An 18,574-nucleotide genomic window follows, 5' to 3' on the forward strand; every position below is an offset into this window, starting at 1 on the left:
GGTGCTGTACTAAATGTATCTTCTATAATAGATACACTGTATCTATTGAGTAGAATGTATCTATCTTTTCTTCCCTTTGCTCAAAGTTACTTGTGAGCTTCATTTCCATGAACACACAGAGCTTTAACGTGCTCATTTTCATAGCTGTATAATATTCCTTTACAGAAACTGCCACAGTTCACTTACACATTCTAACAACGGAGTTGAGGTCATTTCCAACTGGTTGCTTAATTTCATTTTTTCCCCATAATAACTATGCTTCAGTGAACATTCTTATGCTGACCTTCTTGTGAACAAGTGTGAGAGTTTCTTTAGGGAATATATCCAGGTGTGAAACTGCTTGAAGAGTTTCAAATTTAAGAGACACTCTTCAGGCTAAACAAAAACATTTCTAGGGGCCATATCTGGCCCTTGTGCATGATCAGGCCCAATTTTCAACCTCTGTGCATGGCGGGCAGAGGTGGTCTGCTCGGGCTTGGTTCAACTGTCTGCAGAGCTGGACCTGAAGTCTCAGTACCCAGTACTGGGGCTCCCCAGTGTAGACATGAACTTGCCTTTTAATTGATGAGTAGTACTGATCAATGAACTCTTTGGCAAGGGGAAAGAGCTGTTCTTTTGTGCGGACGTCTTCAGGCTTTCGTATTTGCTGAGAAGGGAGCATGATGGACCCCATACAGATGTGCTCAGTGCATCCCGTTCCCTGGAAGGAAAAGAGGTTTGGGCTGTCACTTAGTTCCACCCAAGTGTGGCATGTGTAGGGCTGTGACCTTGGCTCTGACATTCGTGGTAGAGTTTCCCTGGCCTTTAATTCCCAAAGTGAATTTCTCAAATACCAGCTTCCAGTCACTGTTGTACCTGGTGATTAGCCCAGGTGAGGAAAAGATAACCAGCATTTTAGTGTGTGTGTTAGTCACTGAGTCATGTCCAGCTCTTTGCGACCACAGGCGCCTCTGTCCACTGGATTCTCCACAGGCAAGAATACTGGAGTGGGTTGCCATTTCTTCTCCAGGGTATCTTCCTGACCCAGGTATCGAACCCAGGTCTCCTGCATTTCAGACAGACTCTTTCCCATCTGAGTCACATCTGAGTTAGGGGAAGCCCTAACCAGCATTTTAAGGTTCTGTAATTATTTGCTCTACTCAGTGAGGTGGGGTGAGGAGAGGGGTTTTATGACTGTCATTCTCTGGGAATCAGAACCATTGATGCTGAATCTCCCAATATTAAAAAAATTTTTTTTTTTGGCTGCACCATGAGGCATGTAAGATCTTAGTTACCAACCAGGGATCGAACCCATGTCCCTTACATTGGAAGCATAGAGTCATAACCACTGGGCCATCAGTGGAGACCCCTCCCAACTATTTTTTGATCTCATGTTGATCAGGAAGGACTAGTAGAGTGATTACAATAGCTCTTTTGAGCAGATCCACAGGATGTTGATTGCAGAAAATCGCCCCAATTCTTTCCCTCCATCTATTCATGCCCTTTACTATGTGACTTTACAGCAACTCTCATCAAGAGGTGAAGCCTCCTCCCTCTCCTTTTGAATCTGAACTGGTTTGGGCCGACAGAAAATGGCAGAGGTGACACTGTGCCCATTCTGATTCTAGGCCTCAAGATATCTTATATGTTTCTGCTCATTCTCTCCAGTGCATGGAGGAGACCAAGCTACCTTACTGGACGCTGAGAGGCCCCATGGCACAGAGCTGATTTATCCCAGCCAAGGCCCTCCTAGCTCAGCCTGCCCAGAGCAGACCCCTCAGATAACTGAAGAAGCATGAGATCTGCAGAAGCATGAGAACCAGCCTGCCAGTCTGTAGGTCCTGGAAAATAATAATAGTAGTTGCTTTAGGTCACTAATTTTGGGGTGGTTTATTACACTGTGATAGCTAACTGATACAACATTCCTCCAAGCGTTATTTGCTCAGTCACGCCCGACTCTTTGCAACCGCATGGACTGCAGCCCACCAGGCTCCTCTGTCCATGGGATTTTTCCAGGCAAGAATACTGGAATGGGTTGCCATTTCCTTCTCCAGGAGATCTTTCCGACCCAGGGATAGAACCCGGGTCTCCTGCACTGGAGGTAGATTCTTTACCGACTGAGCTATGAGGGAAGCCCACTTTCTACAATATAAAGAAATTGACTGACTGATTGACTTTAAAATATATAAAAATTTAGAGGACAGATTGATAACTAAGAAGGGTTTGTTCAAAACTCCATCAGTGGTTGGATTGTGAGATGTAAAAAGAATGTACTTAGGAGCAGCAATCCCCTTTTGGGTACAGGGGACAGAAATAAATAGTATTTGCACAGCTAAGTATCTACCAGTGGTTCTCAAATGGGGGTGGATTTCCCCCCCAGTATCTACCAGTGGTTCTCAAATGGGGGTGGATTTCCCACCCAGGGGACATCTAACAATATCTGGAGACATATTTGGTTGTCACAACTGGCATCTGGGGGGCCCAGGTCAGGGGTGATGCTCAACATTCCACAATGCACAGGATGGTCCCCACAACGAGAATTATCCCGTCCCATGTGTGGATACTGCTGGGGCTGAGAAAAGCCTGGTCTCCCCCCGTGCTGGGACACTCACCAACGTGCTCTTGAGGTGGAGGGTGTCAGAGAGAACCACGTCGGTCTCCCAGTTCTTGACCTTGAGGAAACGAGGGCACTTGGAGGGGCTGCCATTCTTTGTGGGAGACTGTTTTCCCGAGGCAGGGGGCTGGAGGAGAGAATGAAGATGGCATATTAGGCACAGGAAGATTGTCTCCACTGGGGTGGGAAGAGGTGGTATTCTCCCTGGAATCTGCCCCTAGTCACCACCTGTCTGTGACTCTCTAGGGTGGACACGTGCAAGGTGACTGGGACCTGGTCCCTCTACCTATACAGAAGGAGGTGCCGTGGAAGAACGTCTCAGGGGAAAGGGGTCAGGAGCTCAGAAGCTGGTCTCTCTGGCCTCTAGCACAGGGTCTGGCACGTAGCTGGGACTCAGTGAATGTTTGTTGAATGAATAAGTGACTGAAAGAACACTGTCAGTCTCTCCAAATGGTAACAGCCCTCAGGGCTGAGGAATCAAACCTGAGGTTGGGTCAAGTTACTTGGATTTTTGGGCCATCCTGCCTTAGTCCAAACTCACCATTTTGGGCAAATACTGGGGAAACAAGAAGTTTAAGTGAGAAAGGTTTGAAGCATAGTGTGCTCAGCCATGTCTGACTCTTTGTGACCCCTTGGCTTGTCCCGCTAGGCTCCTCTGTCCATGGGATTCTCCAGGCCAGAATACTGGAGTGTGTAGCTGTTCCCTTCTCCAGGGGATCTTCCTGACCCAGGGACTGAACTCTGGTCTCCTGCATTGGCAGGTGAATTCTTTACCACCGTGCCACCTGGGAAGCCCTTGAAGTATAGGATACCTTCCTCCAATTTCAGGTTTCTGTTTTTTCAAAAAGGCCAAGCATGTCCCTGCCTCAGGGCCTTTGCACATACTGTCCTTTCCATCTTGAACATCTTCAGCCCCCCATTTGTCTTCACCTCCGTAAGCAAATTTCCCAGTAGGTGAGAGGGGAGCGGCCTGGCTGGCAAATGTTGCCCATCCATTTTAAGCCTCACTGATAAGGATCACCTTCTGTTCTTGGGTATTTCTGAGTGGTTGTCTACCAGCCCAGAGAGATGTGTGTTCATGCATCAGAAAAGCATCAGCAGCTCTAAGGGAGGGGCGTCAGGTATACCCTGATGCAACAGCTGAGCAAGGGAGGGGAGAGGATGAGACAGTGTTGAGTGACACTCATGCCAAAGAGTAGCATAGTGGGCAGTGACCTAGAGCCAGGATATTCACACATTCAAATTGTATTTCTTGAGCATCTACTATGTGCTAGGCACTGCTAGGTGCTGGGGACACTGAGGTGAACAAGGCAGTCAGGATCCTTGTTCTTCTGGAGCACTGTGTTTGGAGAAGTGGAGATAAATAATAAGTAAACTAATACGTGGATGATATAATTTCAGGAGGTGATAAGAATACAATATAGAGAGAAGTAATGGTGAAAAGTGGAGGGGGGTGGGAAAGGCACATGCAAAGGCCCTGAGGCACGGATGAGCTTGTAAGTTTAAAGGACCAGCAAGGAGGCCAGTGTGGCTGGGGTGTTTGAGTGTGAATGAATACAAAGGAGATGAAGTCAGAAAGGAGGCAGGATCCACTTCTCATAAGCATGGAGGTGCTCAGGCTAGTGAGAGAGCTATGAATTAGGACTGAATTGGGTTAAGTCTGGGACCGAAATCAGAGAGAACCCTGAAGGACAACTACTGAAAACTAACATCCACTGAACACTTGCTATGTGCCAAGCAACCACCTTATCATCCCCATTTTACAGATGAGGAGACTGAGGCACAGAGAAATTAACTAAGTTGAACAAGATCGCAGAACTAATAAACTGGAGCCAGGAGTCAAATCCTGGCAGTCTGGCTTTCAAACCACGCCTCCACTGTTTGACCACTCTGCCTCTTGGCCATCATGTACAATTCACTCACTCACTCACTCACTCATTCACCCAGCACAGGTTTACTGAGTATCTCCTATGTTCCAGGCAAGTCAGTAAGGGCAAGGGCTACAGTAACAAACACAACAGACATGATCTGTGCCCTCATGGAGTTTATGTAGCCCAGTGGAGATGATGATTGAATGAACTCTTACCACTGAATGAAATGAGTATCAGAACATGGGATGTTGGCAGTGTGCAGGGGACTGTGAAAGCGCACAGAAGGGGCATCTGACCAGGGCCACTTGACTTCTAAGTCAAGACCTGTTAATCAGGTAAAGAAGAGGGAGCAGAGTCTTGCTGGTAGAGAAGTGAGAGGCACAGCCACCTTTCTGCCAGTGCAGCGCTATGCTAAAGCATCCGTGCCACCACGTTGGAGTTTGGGGAACAGGAGGCAAGTGACAGCATGCCACCATTAAAGACTGCCAGACAGTGCAGGGAGCGAGGGCAAAGCATGAAAGGAAGGTGCTATGACTCATGATCTTCCAAGACCCACTTGTCCCCAGTGGCTCTCATCTCAGCGCTGGGTACCAACATCCACCCACCACCCGTGCACGCCACAGGAAGGAGCTGTCCTGAACATCATCTTCTTTATCTCCCACACCCAGACCTTCCCTGACTCCCATCCGTTTAGCCTTCTAAATGGCTCGAGAATCCTCATTCTCTCCATCTACTGTGTCACACTCTATCCAAGCTTCCACCATCTTTCACTTGGGTGATTGCAACAGCCTCCTAAATGTTAGCCACTCCTCATCATTGTTGGTGTCATTATTCTACTGCTAGTACAACCTGCAGTCCTGTTACAACTGTGCATGTGTGCTAAGTCACTTCAGTCGTGTCCAACTCTTTGCAACTCCCATGGGCTGTAGCCCACAAGACTCCTCTGTCCATGGGGATTCTCCAGGCCAGAATACTGGAGTGGGTTGCCCTGCCCTCCTCCAGGGCATCTTCCTGACCCAGGGATTGAACCCACATCTCTTAACGTCTCCTGCATTGGCAGGTGGGTTCTTTACCTCTAACGCCACCTGGGAAGCCCTGTTATGACCGCTGCTGCTGCTATTGCTGCTAAGTCGCTTCAGTCATGTCCAACTCTGTGCAACCCCATAGACGGCAGCCCACCAGGCTCCCCCGTCCCTGGGATTCTCCAGGCAAGAACACTGGAGTGTTGCCATTATGACTACTACTGCTTTAAGTGTTACTACTGCACTATCACCCTGGGAGCAGGAGAAGGATTTGAACAAATTCTTCCCTCCATTCCCTATCTGCCCTTCTACCCTCCTAAACTCTTAAGTTCTTTTACTTATGTCCCCACATGAAGCCATGTACAGACGACTCTACTTTCTTTGAAGGCCTGTCTAGACATCCTGAACTTCTTTATTTAAGATTCTATTCCCACTCCCATCTCTCCCAGCAGATGTCCAGGTGATGGAGGTTGCCTCTAGGTGGGCCTTTGTGGTGACAAATTCCTCTGATCATGCCAGCAATCTGCATCCTTAGGAAAATAAAATCCTCCCTTGTCCATATGGGAGGCATCCTAGCCATCCTCCCTAAATACTGGGCATCACTTAGCCAGTAAAGAAACCCTCTCTTGATACCCCAGAGTTTGAGGAGCAGCTGCAATCCCAGAGTGGGGATAACAGACGTGGTGTTGGCATTTGGGGTCAGGCCCAGGGTCTGTGGAGGTGACAGATGGGCAGAAGGCAGTGGTGGGGGGAGCCTGACAAGGTGGGAGGAAGCTGGAAGTCTTCACAGGCAGGGTGGATGGAGCGAGATACAGACGATCAAAGAGGCTATCTGTTGAGGGTCCAGATGTGCGAGGGGTGGCCACAACTAATTGGGGGCCCAGGCATGAGTCGTGCCACCCTCCGCCCTGGGCTGTGTGAAGGGCACACTTGAAACCAGGCATTAGGAGGCCTCTGGCAGGGCTGTTGTACTTGGGTTTTGATGTTTTAATTAGCCAGCAGTAATATTAGATGACTCAGGAGGGGACAAATGGGGAGATTAATATAGCAGTCGGGGGCCTGGCGTGGGGGATGCAAATGACTTTTCTGAGTGGGGACTGAAGTGCTTGGTCTAAAAACTCAGGATAGTGGCACTTGTGGGTTGTTAGGCTGGCGACAGGGCACGAGCAGGCTTGGGAACGCAGTGCGTTCTTCCCTGGATTTGTGTTCAGGGTAGACAATGGAAGCTTTTCAGGTGGCGGGAGACACTGACTCGACTTCAGTGGGTTCAACAGGAGGACTCCTCGGTGCCTGCTCCTAAATTGGCAAAGCATGCTCTGAGCTCCTGGGCGTTTCAAAGGCTTTGTCAACACCTATTCACTCTGTGAGTCTTTAGAGAGGTCCTGAGGAAACGGAAGAAAATGATCTTGCAGCCCAAGAGGAGACAGCAGGTGAGGTGTTGTCAGCCTTGGGCTCTGAGCCAGGAATTCAGCTTGTAGGATCCCTGGCAACTTGATTTCCACACTCCCTCCATGCCTCCCTTCCTTCTTTCTTTCAGCAAATACACACTGAGTACCTACTGTGTGCTATGGACTTGTGTTCTAGGTTCTACTGTGATCCCCACTCTCTTGGCAGCAGCATCTTACAGCTGCATGCTCTGAAGCAGGGGTTTGCAGATGGTGGCCCATGGGCCACATCTGGTCTACCCTCTCTTTTGGTATAGCCCATGGGCTAAGAATGGTTTTCCCATTTTAAACTTGTTGAATAAAACAGTCAGAAGAAGGATAATGCTCCACGACATGTGAAAGTTATGATGCTTGAATTTCAGTGTCTGTAAATAAAGTTTTATTGGCACCCAGCTACCCTCATTTGTTTCCATATTGTCTATGGCTGCTTTTGAGATACAATGGCAGAGTGGAGGTAGTTGAGATGGAGATTCAGATGGAATGGCCCACAAAGTCACATATATTTCCTATTGCCTCCTATCCAGGAAAACTTTGCAGACTCCTGATCAAAAGGATTGAATTCCAGTGGCTGAAAGCGAATCTATCTTACTTAGGTCTCCATTAACTTAAACATCAGTTATCTGTTTTATACATGTGAAAGTGAAAATGTTACTCAGTGGTGTCTGACTCTTTGAGACTCCCTGGACAGAGGAGCCTGGCAGGCTACAGTCCATGGGATTTTCCAGGCAAGAATACTGGAGTGGGCTGCCATTCCCTTCTCCAAGGAGTCTTTCTGACTCAAGGATCAAACCTGCATCTCTTATGTCTCCTGTATTGGCAGGCGGGTTCTTTACCAGTGGTGTATATATGTCAATCCCAATCTCCCAATTCTTCCCACTCCTTTTCCCCCTTGGTATCCATACATTTGTTCTCTACATCTGTGTCTCTATTTCTGCTTTGCAAATAAGATCATCTCTATAATTTTCTAGATTCCACATATATGTGTTAATATACGATATTTGTTTTTTCCTTTCTGACTTACTTCACTTTGTATGACAGTCTTTAGCTAGGTCCATTCACATCTCTACAAACAACCCAATTCCATTCCTTTTTATGGCTGAGTAATATTCCATTGTGTGTGTGTGTGTGTGTGTGTGTGTGTACACACATCATACCTTCTTTATACATATATCTTTATAGATGTTTGTATATAGATACCACTTTTTGCGACACATCATTCACTTTGCTCTACTTCCAGTGCCAAGCTGGAGAAGGCAGTGGCACCCCACTCCAGTACTCTTGCCTGGAAAATCCCATGGATGGAGGAACCTGGTACGCTGCAGTCCATGGGGTCGCTAAGAATCAGACACGACTGAGAAACTTCACTTTCACTTTTCACTTTTATGCATTGGAGAAAGAAATGGCAACCCACTCCAGTGTTCTTGCCTGGAGAATCCCAGCAATGGGGGAGCCTGGTGGGCTGCTGTCTATGGGGTCGCACAGAGTCAGACATGACTGAAGCGACTTAGCAGCAGCAGCAGTGCCAAGCACACACTTCCTGTTCAACAAACATTTGAGGTCTGCTATGGACTGAACTGTAGACCTCAAAGTTCTGTCAGAGAAGGCAATGGCACCCCACTCTAGTACTCTTGCCTTGAAAATCCCATGGATGGAGGAGCCTGGTAGGCTGCAGTCCATGGGGTCGCTAAGAGTCGGGCACGACTGAGCGACTTCACTTTCACTTTTCACTTTCATGCATTGGAAATGGAAATGGCAACCCACTCCAGTGTTCTTGCCTGGAGAATCCCAGGGACGGCGGAGCCTGTGGGCTGCCGTCTATGGGGTCACGCAGAGTCGGACATGACTGAAGGGACTTAGCAGCAGCAGTAGCAGCATGGACTGAACTGTATCCTCTCAAATTCATATGTTGAAGCTCCAACTCCCATTGTGACATATTTGGAGATAGGGCTTTTAGAAGGTAATTAAGGTTAAATGAGGTCACAAGGGTGGGCCCCTAATCTGATAGGATTAGTGGTCTTATATGAATGGGAAGAGACATCTATTTCTCTGCATGCACAGGCTGTTTAAGGACACAGTGAAGGTGGCTGTCTACAAGCCAGGAAGAGAGCCCTCACCAAATGTGACCACACTGGTACCCTGACTTTGGATCTCTACCCTCCATAACTGTGACAAATAATTTTCTATTGTTTAAGCTGCTGGGTCTGTGGTATATATAATGGCCGCCTGAGCTATTTAACATAAGATCTAAATGTATTTCTAAATTGTGGAGTCCCTTAAATGCTAAGCTGAAAGCTTTGGCCTTGAATGAGTAGACAGTGAGAACCCCTGAAGCTGCCTGGTGAAGAGGGTGGCCTTATCAAAGCCATTTTAGGACATACATGAGTGCAAGGACTGTAGGAGGGAGAGGGTGAAGGCTGAGAGACCCAGGAGGGGGTTGCTGCACCAGTGCAGGTGAGAGGCCAGGAGAGTGGAAAATACAGCAGTGGTAGCAGATGACAGGAAGGGAGGAGATGGGAGTTGGGGTGTCAGGAGCAGGACAAGAGCTCTGTGGCTTGAGAGGATGGGAGAGAAAAGAACAAGTCAACATTGACGCCGAGGCTTCCCATCTGGGTAAGTGGGAGGATGTGAGGCTTTTAGCAGAAGTTGGGAAGTAAGGAGCTGAGGTGAGGGGAATGTGGAGGATTTTAAGGCTGGAAGACAGACACTAGACATCAGAATCTTGGTGGTCTAAAAAGAGAGGGCAGGCACCCTGTCCTCCTTCAGTTGTGGGCAGAAGGTTCACAATGAGATCGGGACAAGAGCTTGACAGAAGGGAGGGAGGGAGGTACCTGTGCACCACAGAGCATCTTAGGATGTCCCTCCAACTCATACGTTGATGGCCCAACCCCCAGGATCTCCAACTGTGACCTTATTTGGAGTCTTTAAAGAGGCAATTAAGTTAAAATAAGGTCGTTAAAGTGGCCCTAATCCAATATGACTTGTGTCCTTACAAAAAGGGGGAAATTAGGAGACAGACGTGTACACAGGGAGAACACCACATGAACATGAAGACCGTCATCTATGAGCCAAGGAGAGGAGCCTGGAGCAGAACCTTTGCTCACAGCCCTCGGGAGGAACAAGCCCTGTAGCCACTTTGATCTCAGACTTTTGTGTTTCCAGACTCAGACAATAAATTCTGATTGTTGAAGCCACACAGTTTATGGTGCTTCCTCTAGAAAACAGCTCGAGGAGGTGAATCCAGGAGCTGAGGCCCAAAGCTGTTCAAAGCGAGCCCGTTCCTATTTCTTTCACTGTTGGTACCAGCGCCAGCTCCTCCCTCTGAGGCCTGCAGCTCTTGCCCTGCTTGGCTTGCTCTAAAATGAGGGCAGCACGTTGGGGCTGAGCCAGGCAGCGGGCCATCCACACCAGGGGCCAGATGCCACACACCATGCCACAGCCCCTTCGCTGTAGCTCCAGGCAGTGCTGCTCCAATCTGTGGGTACCACCTTTTAGAGCAGTGAGCATAACTATTAGGAGCTGTGGCAGCTCAGGTTCTAGAGCCATGGGCTTGCAAATCAGCAGGTACGCACCCATCCATGCAATTAAAAAATTGCTACTTATAAAACTTAACCAACAGTGTTAAGTACCCTGGAGTATAATTTCCTTGTAGTGTATTCAAAGCATGATTTCTAAAGTGATTCATTCTTTATAATAACTCCACAGAAGCTTGAAATCGCTTATTCTTCACCCCTCCACTCTCTTTCCCCCCTATTCAATGGTCCATGTTCTCTATGGAGGATGGTTACAGAAGGGAGTGCTTGGGAGTCAGACTCATCATGGTTTGGGGTTCACAGACAAGAGCCTCTGGAGATGAGGATTTTGTTTTGGCCATCCTGTGGCATACAGGATCTTAGTTCCTCAACCAGGGATTGAACTCATGCCCCCAGCAGTAGAAGCACTGGGTCTTAACCACTGGACCCAAAGGGTCTTTAAGTTAGATTGTTGATGCTTTCTCCAAATGAAGTGATGCTTACAGTCATGATGATCTCACAAGATAATTAGATTATTAGACAACTTTAAACCTGACTCCATTACCAGATCAGAATGTACATGTGCATTATGAATTAATTTTGAGAAATCCTGTGATTATCTTGGGGCCCATCCCTCTTATATTGCATTGTACTGTGTGTGTTTATTAAAAGCATTAAACTGATAAATGTAAATACTTAAAATGTATAGCAGAAATAGAGACAGAGATGTAGAGAACAAACTTATGGATACCATGGGGGAGGGGGGAGTGGGATAAATTAGGGGATTGGGATTGATGTATATACACTATTATGTAGAAAACATATAATTAATGAGAACCTACTGTATAAACCCTACTCAATGCTCTGTGGCGACCTAAATGGGAAGGAAATTTAAAAAAGAGGGGATATATGTATACACAGAGCTGATTCACTTTGCTGTACAGCAGAAAGTAACACAACATTGTAAGGCAACTATACTCCAAAAAAATTTTTTTAATTAAAAAAAAAATGCACAACAAGCTTTGTGATTATGTTTTGGACTTTTTACCTTGTAAAACATCCTGGGACCCTTAGAAAATAGAAGTGGGTTGTGGCTCTGTGGGTCTCTGAGAATCTCCGTGTGAAGGGAGTTTTGACAACTGATATCCATTTGTAAAGAGAGGAAGGAAAAAATGACTTTGATCGAGGGAAAGAATCTGAATATGGTTTGAAGCAATAAATGAGCATACAGAGTGCTATCACTGATTCCCAAACCAGAATGTCACTGTCCTTCTCGGACAACATTCAAACAGCCTGCATTGAATATGCATGCTCACTCACTAAGTCACTCAGTCATGTCCAACTCTGCGACCCCATGGACCGTAGCCCACCAGACTCCTCTGTCCATGGCATTTCCCAGGCAAGAACACTGGCGTGGGTTGCCATTCTTTCTCCAGGGGACCTTTCAGACCCAGGGATGGAACCTGGGTCTCCTGCATCTCCTGCATTGGCAGGCGGATTCTTTACCACTGTGCCATCTGGGAAGCCCCTGCACTGACTATGCTCACTGTTAAACAGCAAAATATGTGGCAATTCCAGCAGGGCTGAACCCAAACACCTGTCAATTCAGGCCCCACTTCCTGGTTCCACCCTGCCTCTGACGGGAACAGGTGGAAGGACATGGGAGGCTGGTCCCCTGACTAAGTGACCTGTAAAGACCCAGGAGGTCACTAGGCAGGTGATGGTCCAGGTGGAGGGATGTGAAACATCAGCAAGAATGGGATTCTGTGCCAGTGGGAACTGAGGGACTCTGTTCAATATAAATTCCTGGAAAGCATCCCTTTGTGCCTGTTTGAGGGTGTTCCAGGAACCCTCAAACAGGTGGAGGAAGGGGTGGAACATCCTTTTTGGAAAATCTGACCTGAGTGTCTCACTTCAGCCATGAGCCAGATCAAGGCCAAGGATACCTGGCCAGATACAGTTGGGGGCAGAAAAGGGCTTAATCAAGGCTTCTAGTAGGGACTGGGACACTTTCTTACAGAGAGAAATGAAGTTCAAAATAGAGGAGGTCTCTCAAGTACTTAGAGACAGGCTTAGCACAAGGGGCTGTGAGTAGGCGCCCCCAAGGAGTCAACATAAATGCGGCCGATGGAATGTGCTGGAGCCAGGCAGGGGGCACTCAGCATGGAATGTCTGTGCATGATTCTACAGAACCCCAAATATCACGGTATGCCGACTACCACGTATGTGTCTGTGTCTGGAGCTTGTTTCTGGACACTGAGACAAATATGTAAGTCTCAGTTCTGAACTAATGTCTAGGTTCTGAACTCGAGGGCTGTGATTTCAATTTCATTTTGAGTGACATTTATTAAATGCCTATTGTGTGCCTCCTCTAGGCTAGGCCACTGCGTACCCACTGATTAGTGGATTCCTCATGATAACCCATTTTTCAGATGAGGAAATGGAGGCTCTGAGATGTAAAGTGCTGCTGCTGCTGCTGCTGCTGCTAAGTCGCTTCAGTCATGTCTGACTCTGTGCGACACCCCTGAGATAGCGGCCAACCAGGCTCCCCCGTCCCTGGGATTCTCCAGGCAAGAACACTGGAGTGGGTTGCCATTTCCTTCTCCAATGCATGAAAGTGAAAAGTGAAAGTGAAGTCGCTCAGTCGTGTCCGACTCTTAGCGACCCCATGCACTGCAGCCTACCAGGCTCTTCCGTCCAGGGATTTTCCAGGCAATAGTACTGGAGTGGATTGCCATTGCCTTCTCCGGATGTAAAGTGACTGTCCCTAAATTAATAACTGACAGGCTAAAGAGCTGGGCATGGACTCCAGGCCCTCAAAGTTCCCATTTTTTTCCCCATTCCAGGTCTTTATTGCTTCCCCACCTCTGCATATTCCTAGAGTCTGGCCCCAGAAGATAAAGACCGAATGCTACATTGATCTGAATGATTGACAAGGATGACAATGTTGCCATAAAGGCAAAGAGGTGTGCCTTTGCCACCAAGACTCCGCAGGTGGTCACCTTCCCTTTCGGGGCCATAAGGGTGTCACCTTCAGCCTCACATGAGCAATATGACCATTAGCAACACTCCTTTACCTAAATACACAGTATGATGCCTAGATCAGCAATATGATAATTAGCCAAACAACAATAACAGTAATGAACTTTTTTTGGAGCACTTATTCTGTGCAAGGCCTTGTAGAGTTGAGAGTGGGCTGTAGGGCTCTATGGCCTGGGTTCAAGTCCCATCTTGCCCACTTACTAGTCAACTGACATTCCTCAAGCTATTAAACTCTCTGGGCCTCAGTTTATTCATCTGTAAAATGGGAGCAGTAACAGTACTCCTTGGAAGGAAAGTTATGACCAACCTAGATAGCATATTCAAAAGCAGAGACATTACTTTGCCAACAAAGGTCCGTCTAGTCAAGGCTATGGTTTTTCCAGTGGTCATGTATGGATGTAAGAGTTGGACTGTGAAGAAAGCTGAGCGCCGAAGAATTGATGCTTTTGAACTGTGGTGTTGGAGAAGACTCTTGAGAGTCCCTTAGACTGCAAGGAGATCCAACCAGTCCATTCTGAAGGAGATCAGCCCTGGGATTTCTTTGGAAGGAATGATGCTAAAGCTGAAACTCCAGTACTTTGGCCACCTCATATGAAGAGTTGACTCATTGGAAAAGAGTCTGATGCTAGGAGGGATTGGGGGAAGGAGGAGAAGGGGACGACAGAGGATGAGATGGTTGGATGGCATCACCGACTTGATGGACGTGAGTCTGAGTGAACCCCAGGAGATGGTAATGGACAGGGAGGCCTGGAGTGCTGCAATTCATGGGGTCACAAAGAGTCAGACGCGACTGAACTGAACTGAACTGAACAGTACCCTCATTGGGTTGGGTTGGAGATTAAATGAGATTGCGGATCTAAACTGCTTGGCACAATGTCTGCCATCGCTCAATACATATTATTTCTTATCGTGAACAGCAGATGCAATCATTTCTTATGGTATCTTATTTCTTCTTCCTCACAACTCCACGAGCTTATTATCCACTATAAGCTTCAGTGTGGATGCCAATCAGCTGTTTGACCAAGGTCACCGGGAGGAGGAGACCAAACCTGGGTTGACCCCTGAGCTGAGATCGTGACCCCAGTGCTGTGGGTGAGTCCAGGGAATAGAGCGGCCGCACCCCCACAAGGTGGTATTGTTGTCAGCATTATTGTTATTTTTATCCTGACATCATTAGCGTGCAGGGAGTCAGGGCTGACTTAGAAAGCTTCCCTGAAGCATGCTGGGTTGTCGCTGAGCAGCAGAGGGTTGGGCTTGTTTGCTTTCATCCAGGCATAGCTTGGAGGGGTCTGGATGCCTGCTTTCGGTCTTTAGCAAAGCCAGCAGTACTGGCCACTTGGGGTGCTTGCTCCTGAAGAGAGGGGCCCTGGACACCTCTGACCCTCTGAAGATTGGGAGCCCATAAGCACTCCCCTTTATGCCTTATAATTTGGAGTTCTGCAGAGAGGCTAGTGGGGGAGGCCGACACTTCCTTGGAAGGAGGGAAAAGCTTCTCAACAGATTTTGACATTTTGAAAGGCAACAAGCCCTATGTCCCCAGGGGTGAGGAAATGCCAGGTTGCTGATGAGGTGGTGGGGATGGGGTGGGCAGGGAGATTTCAAAATGAAAATCATCTCTCTGACTATCTGGCTGCCTTTGTCAGCAAGAGGCTGGAGAGAGGGGCAATGGGCTAAGTAAGAGAGAAGAACCCAAATGGAAATGCCACTTCCCCCAGACCCAAGACCTCTCACACTCACTAAGGGTTGGACGGATACTTAATTTGTATCTGAAAATAGACATTCTACTGCCAAGTATGACACAGTTCCACTCCTACCCCTTAGGAAAGCAAATCAGGCAGGCAAGAGAAATAGGTGCTTAATAAAAAAGGAAGCAAAGAAGGGCTTGAGTCAAATCCTAAGGTTTTGTGGGAAGAATGAACAAATAGCACTTTCTTACTAATCTAGGGGAACGTTTCCACTTAGGAGGGTTGTTATGTACAGGGCTTTGAGAATGGTGTCAAAACTCAAAGTGGCTCAGGTGGAATTAGCACCAAAGACAACCTCAGCAATCAAATAACAATCCTTAGTAAGAAAAAGAAACAGAGTTTGTCAGCCCTCGCGGATTCTTTTAAAACTATAATGCCTTCCCCAACTTTCTTCTAGGCAAACTCCTACATGATCTTCAAAACCTAGATCAAAATGTCACCTCTTCTGGTAAATCTTTTCTATACCTGCCGAGGTATCTATGGCCCCACAGTGTCTTGTGCCCCTCTCTAGTTTAGGATTAATTGCACTGTCCATGTGTGTGTGTCGCCCCACTGCATCCGTGAAGGTCTTGAGGGCAGGGAGGGCAAAGTTTGCTCGCTTATGCTTCTACCCCAGAGTTGCGCATGCGGCAGTATTGAGTGACTATCTGTGTGATGGGTGAACGGATTCATTCCATCCACCAGTGCAGGCCAGATACAACTCGTCAGGGGATGCTAAAGATAAGCATCACCAAGTCATTCATACGCTATGTTCCAGTGACCAGGATTTGAGTCTCACCAGCTCTACCCACTGCTGACCCAAGCTATCCAGAGAAATGACCACCAGGTATAGATAAGCATCCCAGATTTCTGAGGCTAACTTAAGAGAAGATGCTTCTACAGCAGAATTTCTGTTGAATTTGGACAAACAAGAGTATCAAGGAGAATGGGGCAGACCATAATATTCCTTCAGGGACCTAATAGTTGTCTGAGTCAGGAAGTCCTTTCTCGTGTCTAGCCTGCATCTCTCCCACTTCACCTGGCCTCTGTTGCCTTTTGCCAAGTCTTTGCAGGGAAAAAGCAGACCAGCTGTTCTTCCACCAGCTCCTATTGGCAGGTAGTAGCTGGGCCTCTCTCTGTGTTATTAACAATGCTCCCCCCTCCCTGGATGTCTAAAAAAGCAGCAAATGTGGGTTACAACTGGACAGAAGGGAGCTGATTCCAGGCGCTGCAGGTAAAGTGGCTTTGAGCAGATAGAGAAGAGGCTGAACACAGGAGCTGGTCTTTCAGGCCAGAAAGAAAATCATTGGGGTTTCTACTAATTTGCTTCGCCTGGGAAATGTTTCTGAGCCCTGTGGCTGTGGAGGTGTCTAGCAGGAGGTAGCCGAGCTGTTTGCTTAGCTCTGGGACTTCAATATAACTGAGCACTTGGGTCTCTGCTTCCTTTTAGCTCTATTTCTGAGAGGCATTTGGAAAATTGAGTCTCAGACAGCAGAGCCTGGATAATCTCACAGGCCAGTGATTTTGAAGCTTCTTTTGGGTCACAGACTAACAGCAAGGACCTGATAACATTCAAGGAGTAAGTCCAAGCACTGCTGGTCTGTATGTCACAATTCCAGGAGCTCCCATGTCTAAAACTGTTTGGCCGTCTTAACCTCAGAAGACTATCTTTTCCCCCTTTCTCCAGCACCCTTTCTCCTCCGCAGAAATGGAGTTTCCATTTTAGAGGCAGCCTTAAGGCAAGTTCTCAGCACCTCCCCCTAATTGCTGTGGACTGAATGTTTATGACCCTCCTTCACCAAATTTATCTGTTGAAACCTAACCTTTATGTGATGGTATGTGGAAGTGGGGCCTTTGGGAGATGATGGAATGATGAGGGTGGAGTGCTCATGAATGGGATTAGTGCCCTTATAAAAGAGATCCAGAGAGATCCTTTTCTCTTCTGCCATGTGAGGGCACAGTCATAAGAAAGTGGTCTACGAACCAGGAAGCAGGTCTGCACCGAATGTAGAATCTACCAGTGCCAGCCTCCAGAACAGTGACAAATATATTTCTGTTGTTTATAAGCCACCCAGTCTGTGGGATTCTGTTATAGCAGCCCAGACAGGCTAAGACACTGATCATTTCATCACGATGCCCCACAAAGGTCCCTGGGCCTATTAAACCTCCTGTCCTGTCCTCAGTATTGAGCCCTACTACTCAGGCTTGAAGTTCAAGGTTATGTTTTTTAACTGGTCACTGTCTGACCAAGGTGAAAGGAAATAGTCATCAGACTGCAATGGCTCAGATTTCAGCAGGACATAAAGGGTCTTTCTAGTGGGGTCAAGGCCTCCTTTGCTTCTTCCCTACACCCCATAGCTCAGGAATTACTGCAGGCCAGTGATTACAAACTCTGATACCTAGAGCAGGTAGGTAAGGCAAATCAGTAAAGCCAGCTGGGTAATCTTGAGACAGAACACTTGGTTGCATATCAAACACATAAGGATATTCTTCATTCTTACAAAACATGAAATCTTTCTCATCTTCCCTGAAATGTGTGAATCTCTCGGTCCATATCTACCTACCACTTACCCTAACCATTATAAGAAAACCAACAGTGCTAATGTTATGATAAATGACAATGAACAGTTGGTGGTAATGAGAAGGGCACGCTAGGGAGTGGTGGGGATTGTGACAAATTGGAGAGCCCATGCCCTATGTAGTGGGGCAGCGGTTAGTCAGTCTGGGCAGACAATTTCCCCATAAGAATATAGGCTCAATGTGGTCAGATTGTCCATATTTGTAAGAGAAGTTGCAAATATGATAGTCACATAAAAAACTGAAACACTGGCAATAAATTCAAAGTTATAAATATAAGTTGTCTATAGGACAATATAGTGCAAACCTAACAAATCATGTCTACAGCCCGGATCTCGCCTGAGTCTGCCTCTCTCTGCCCTTCTCTGTCTTGGGAGGGTTTGCATTATGGCAACACCCTTTACTTTCAATTGAGAAAATATGAAGAAAACTCAAGCTCTATTTGTTCACTTAATCATTGATGGATAACAATAGTCCTCACACTCACAATATGGCCTGGATTTTTGAGGACAGCATAATAGAGAACTAAAATTGTGCCTTGTCCACCAAACATTCCCAGGTGTCACTGTAGGAGTCAGAGTGCTTGGCCACTGGCATCATGGGTCTGACCTACTATGGGATCCCTGATGTCCTTCTTTTCCTGGCCAACCACTGGCAGCTAAGGAAAGCAAGTTCCACTGATGCTCTGGAATGTCCCATCCTCCCCCACGAAGCTACATACAGAGGCTATGAGTCACTGCTTACATGGGTTGGTGGTGAAAAGTGCTGTCCAAAGACTAAGCACTGAAAGA

General features: G+C 47.2%; 1 protein-coding gene across 8 annotated transcripts in view; it reads right to left on the reverse strand.

Annotated features, from left to right (window-relative positions):
- Window positions 1-18,574, reverse strand: part of NOS1 (nitric oxide synthase 1) — a 196,462-nt gene that overhangs the window by 58,849 nt on the left and 119,039 nt on the right. For all 8 annotated transcript variants that reach the window (XM_070386107.1, XM_005888305.2, XM_070386103.1 and 5 more), the window contains exons 4-5: window positions 2,592-2,720; window positions 555-700 (exon numbers count right to left, since the gene is read on the reverse strand). In XM_070386107.1, the coding sequence (XP_070242208.1) occupies window positions 555-700; window positions 2,592-2,720 (275 nt within the window). The remainder of the gene's footprint in view (window positions 1-554; window positions 701-2,591; window positions 2,721-18,574) is intronic.

Source organism: Bos mutus, chromosome 17 (assembly GCF_027580195.1).
Source record: "Bos mutus isolate GX-2022 chromosome 17, NWIPB_WYAK_1.1, whole genome shotgun sequence".
NCBI lineage: Eukaryota > Metazoa > Chordata > Mammalia > Artiodactyla > Bovidae > Bos > Bos mutus.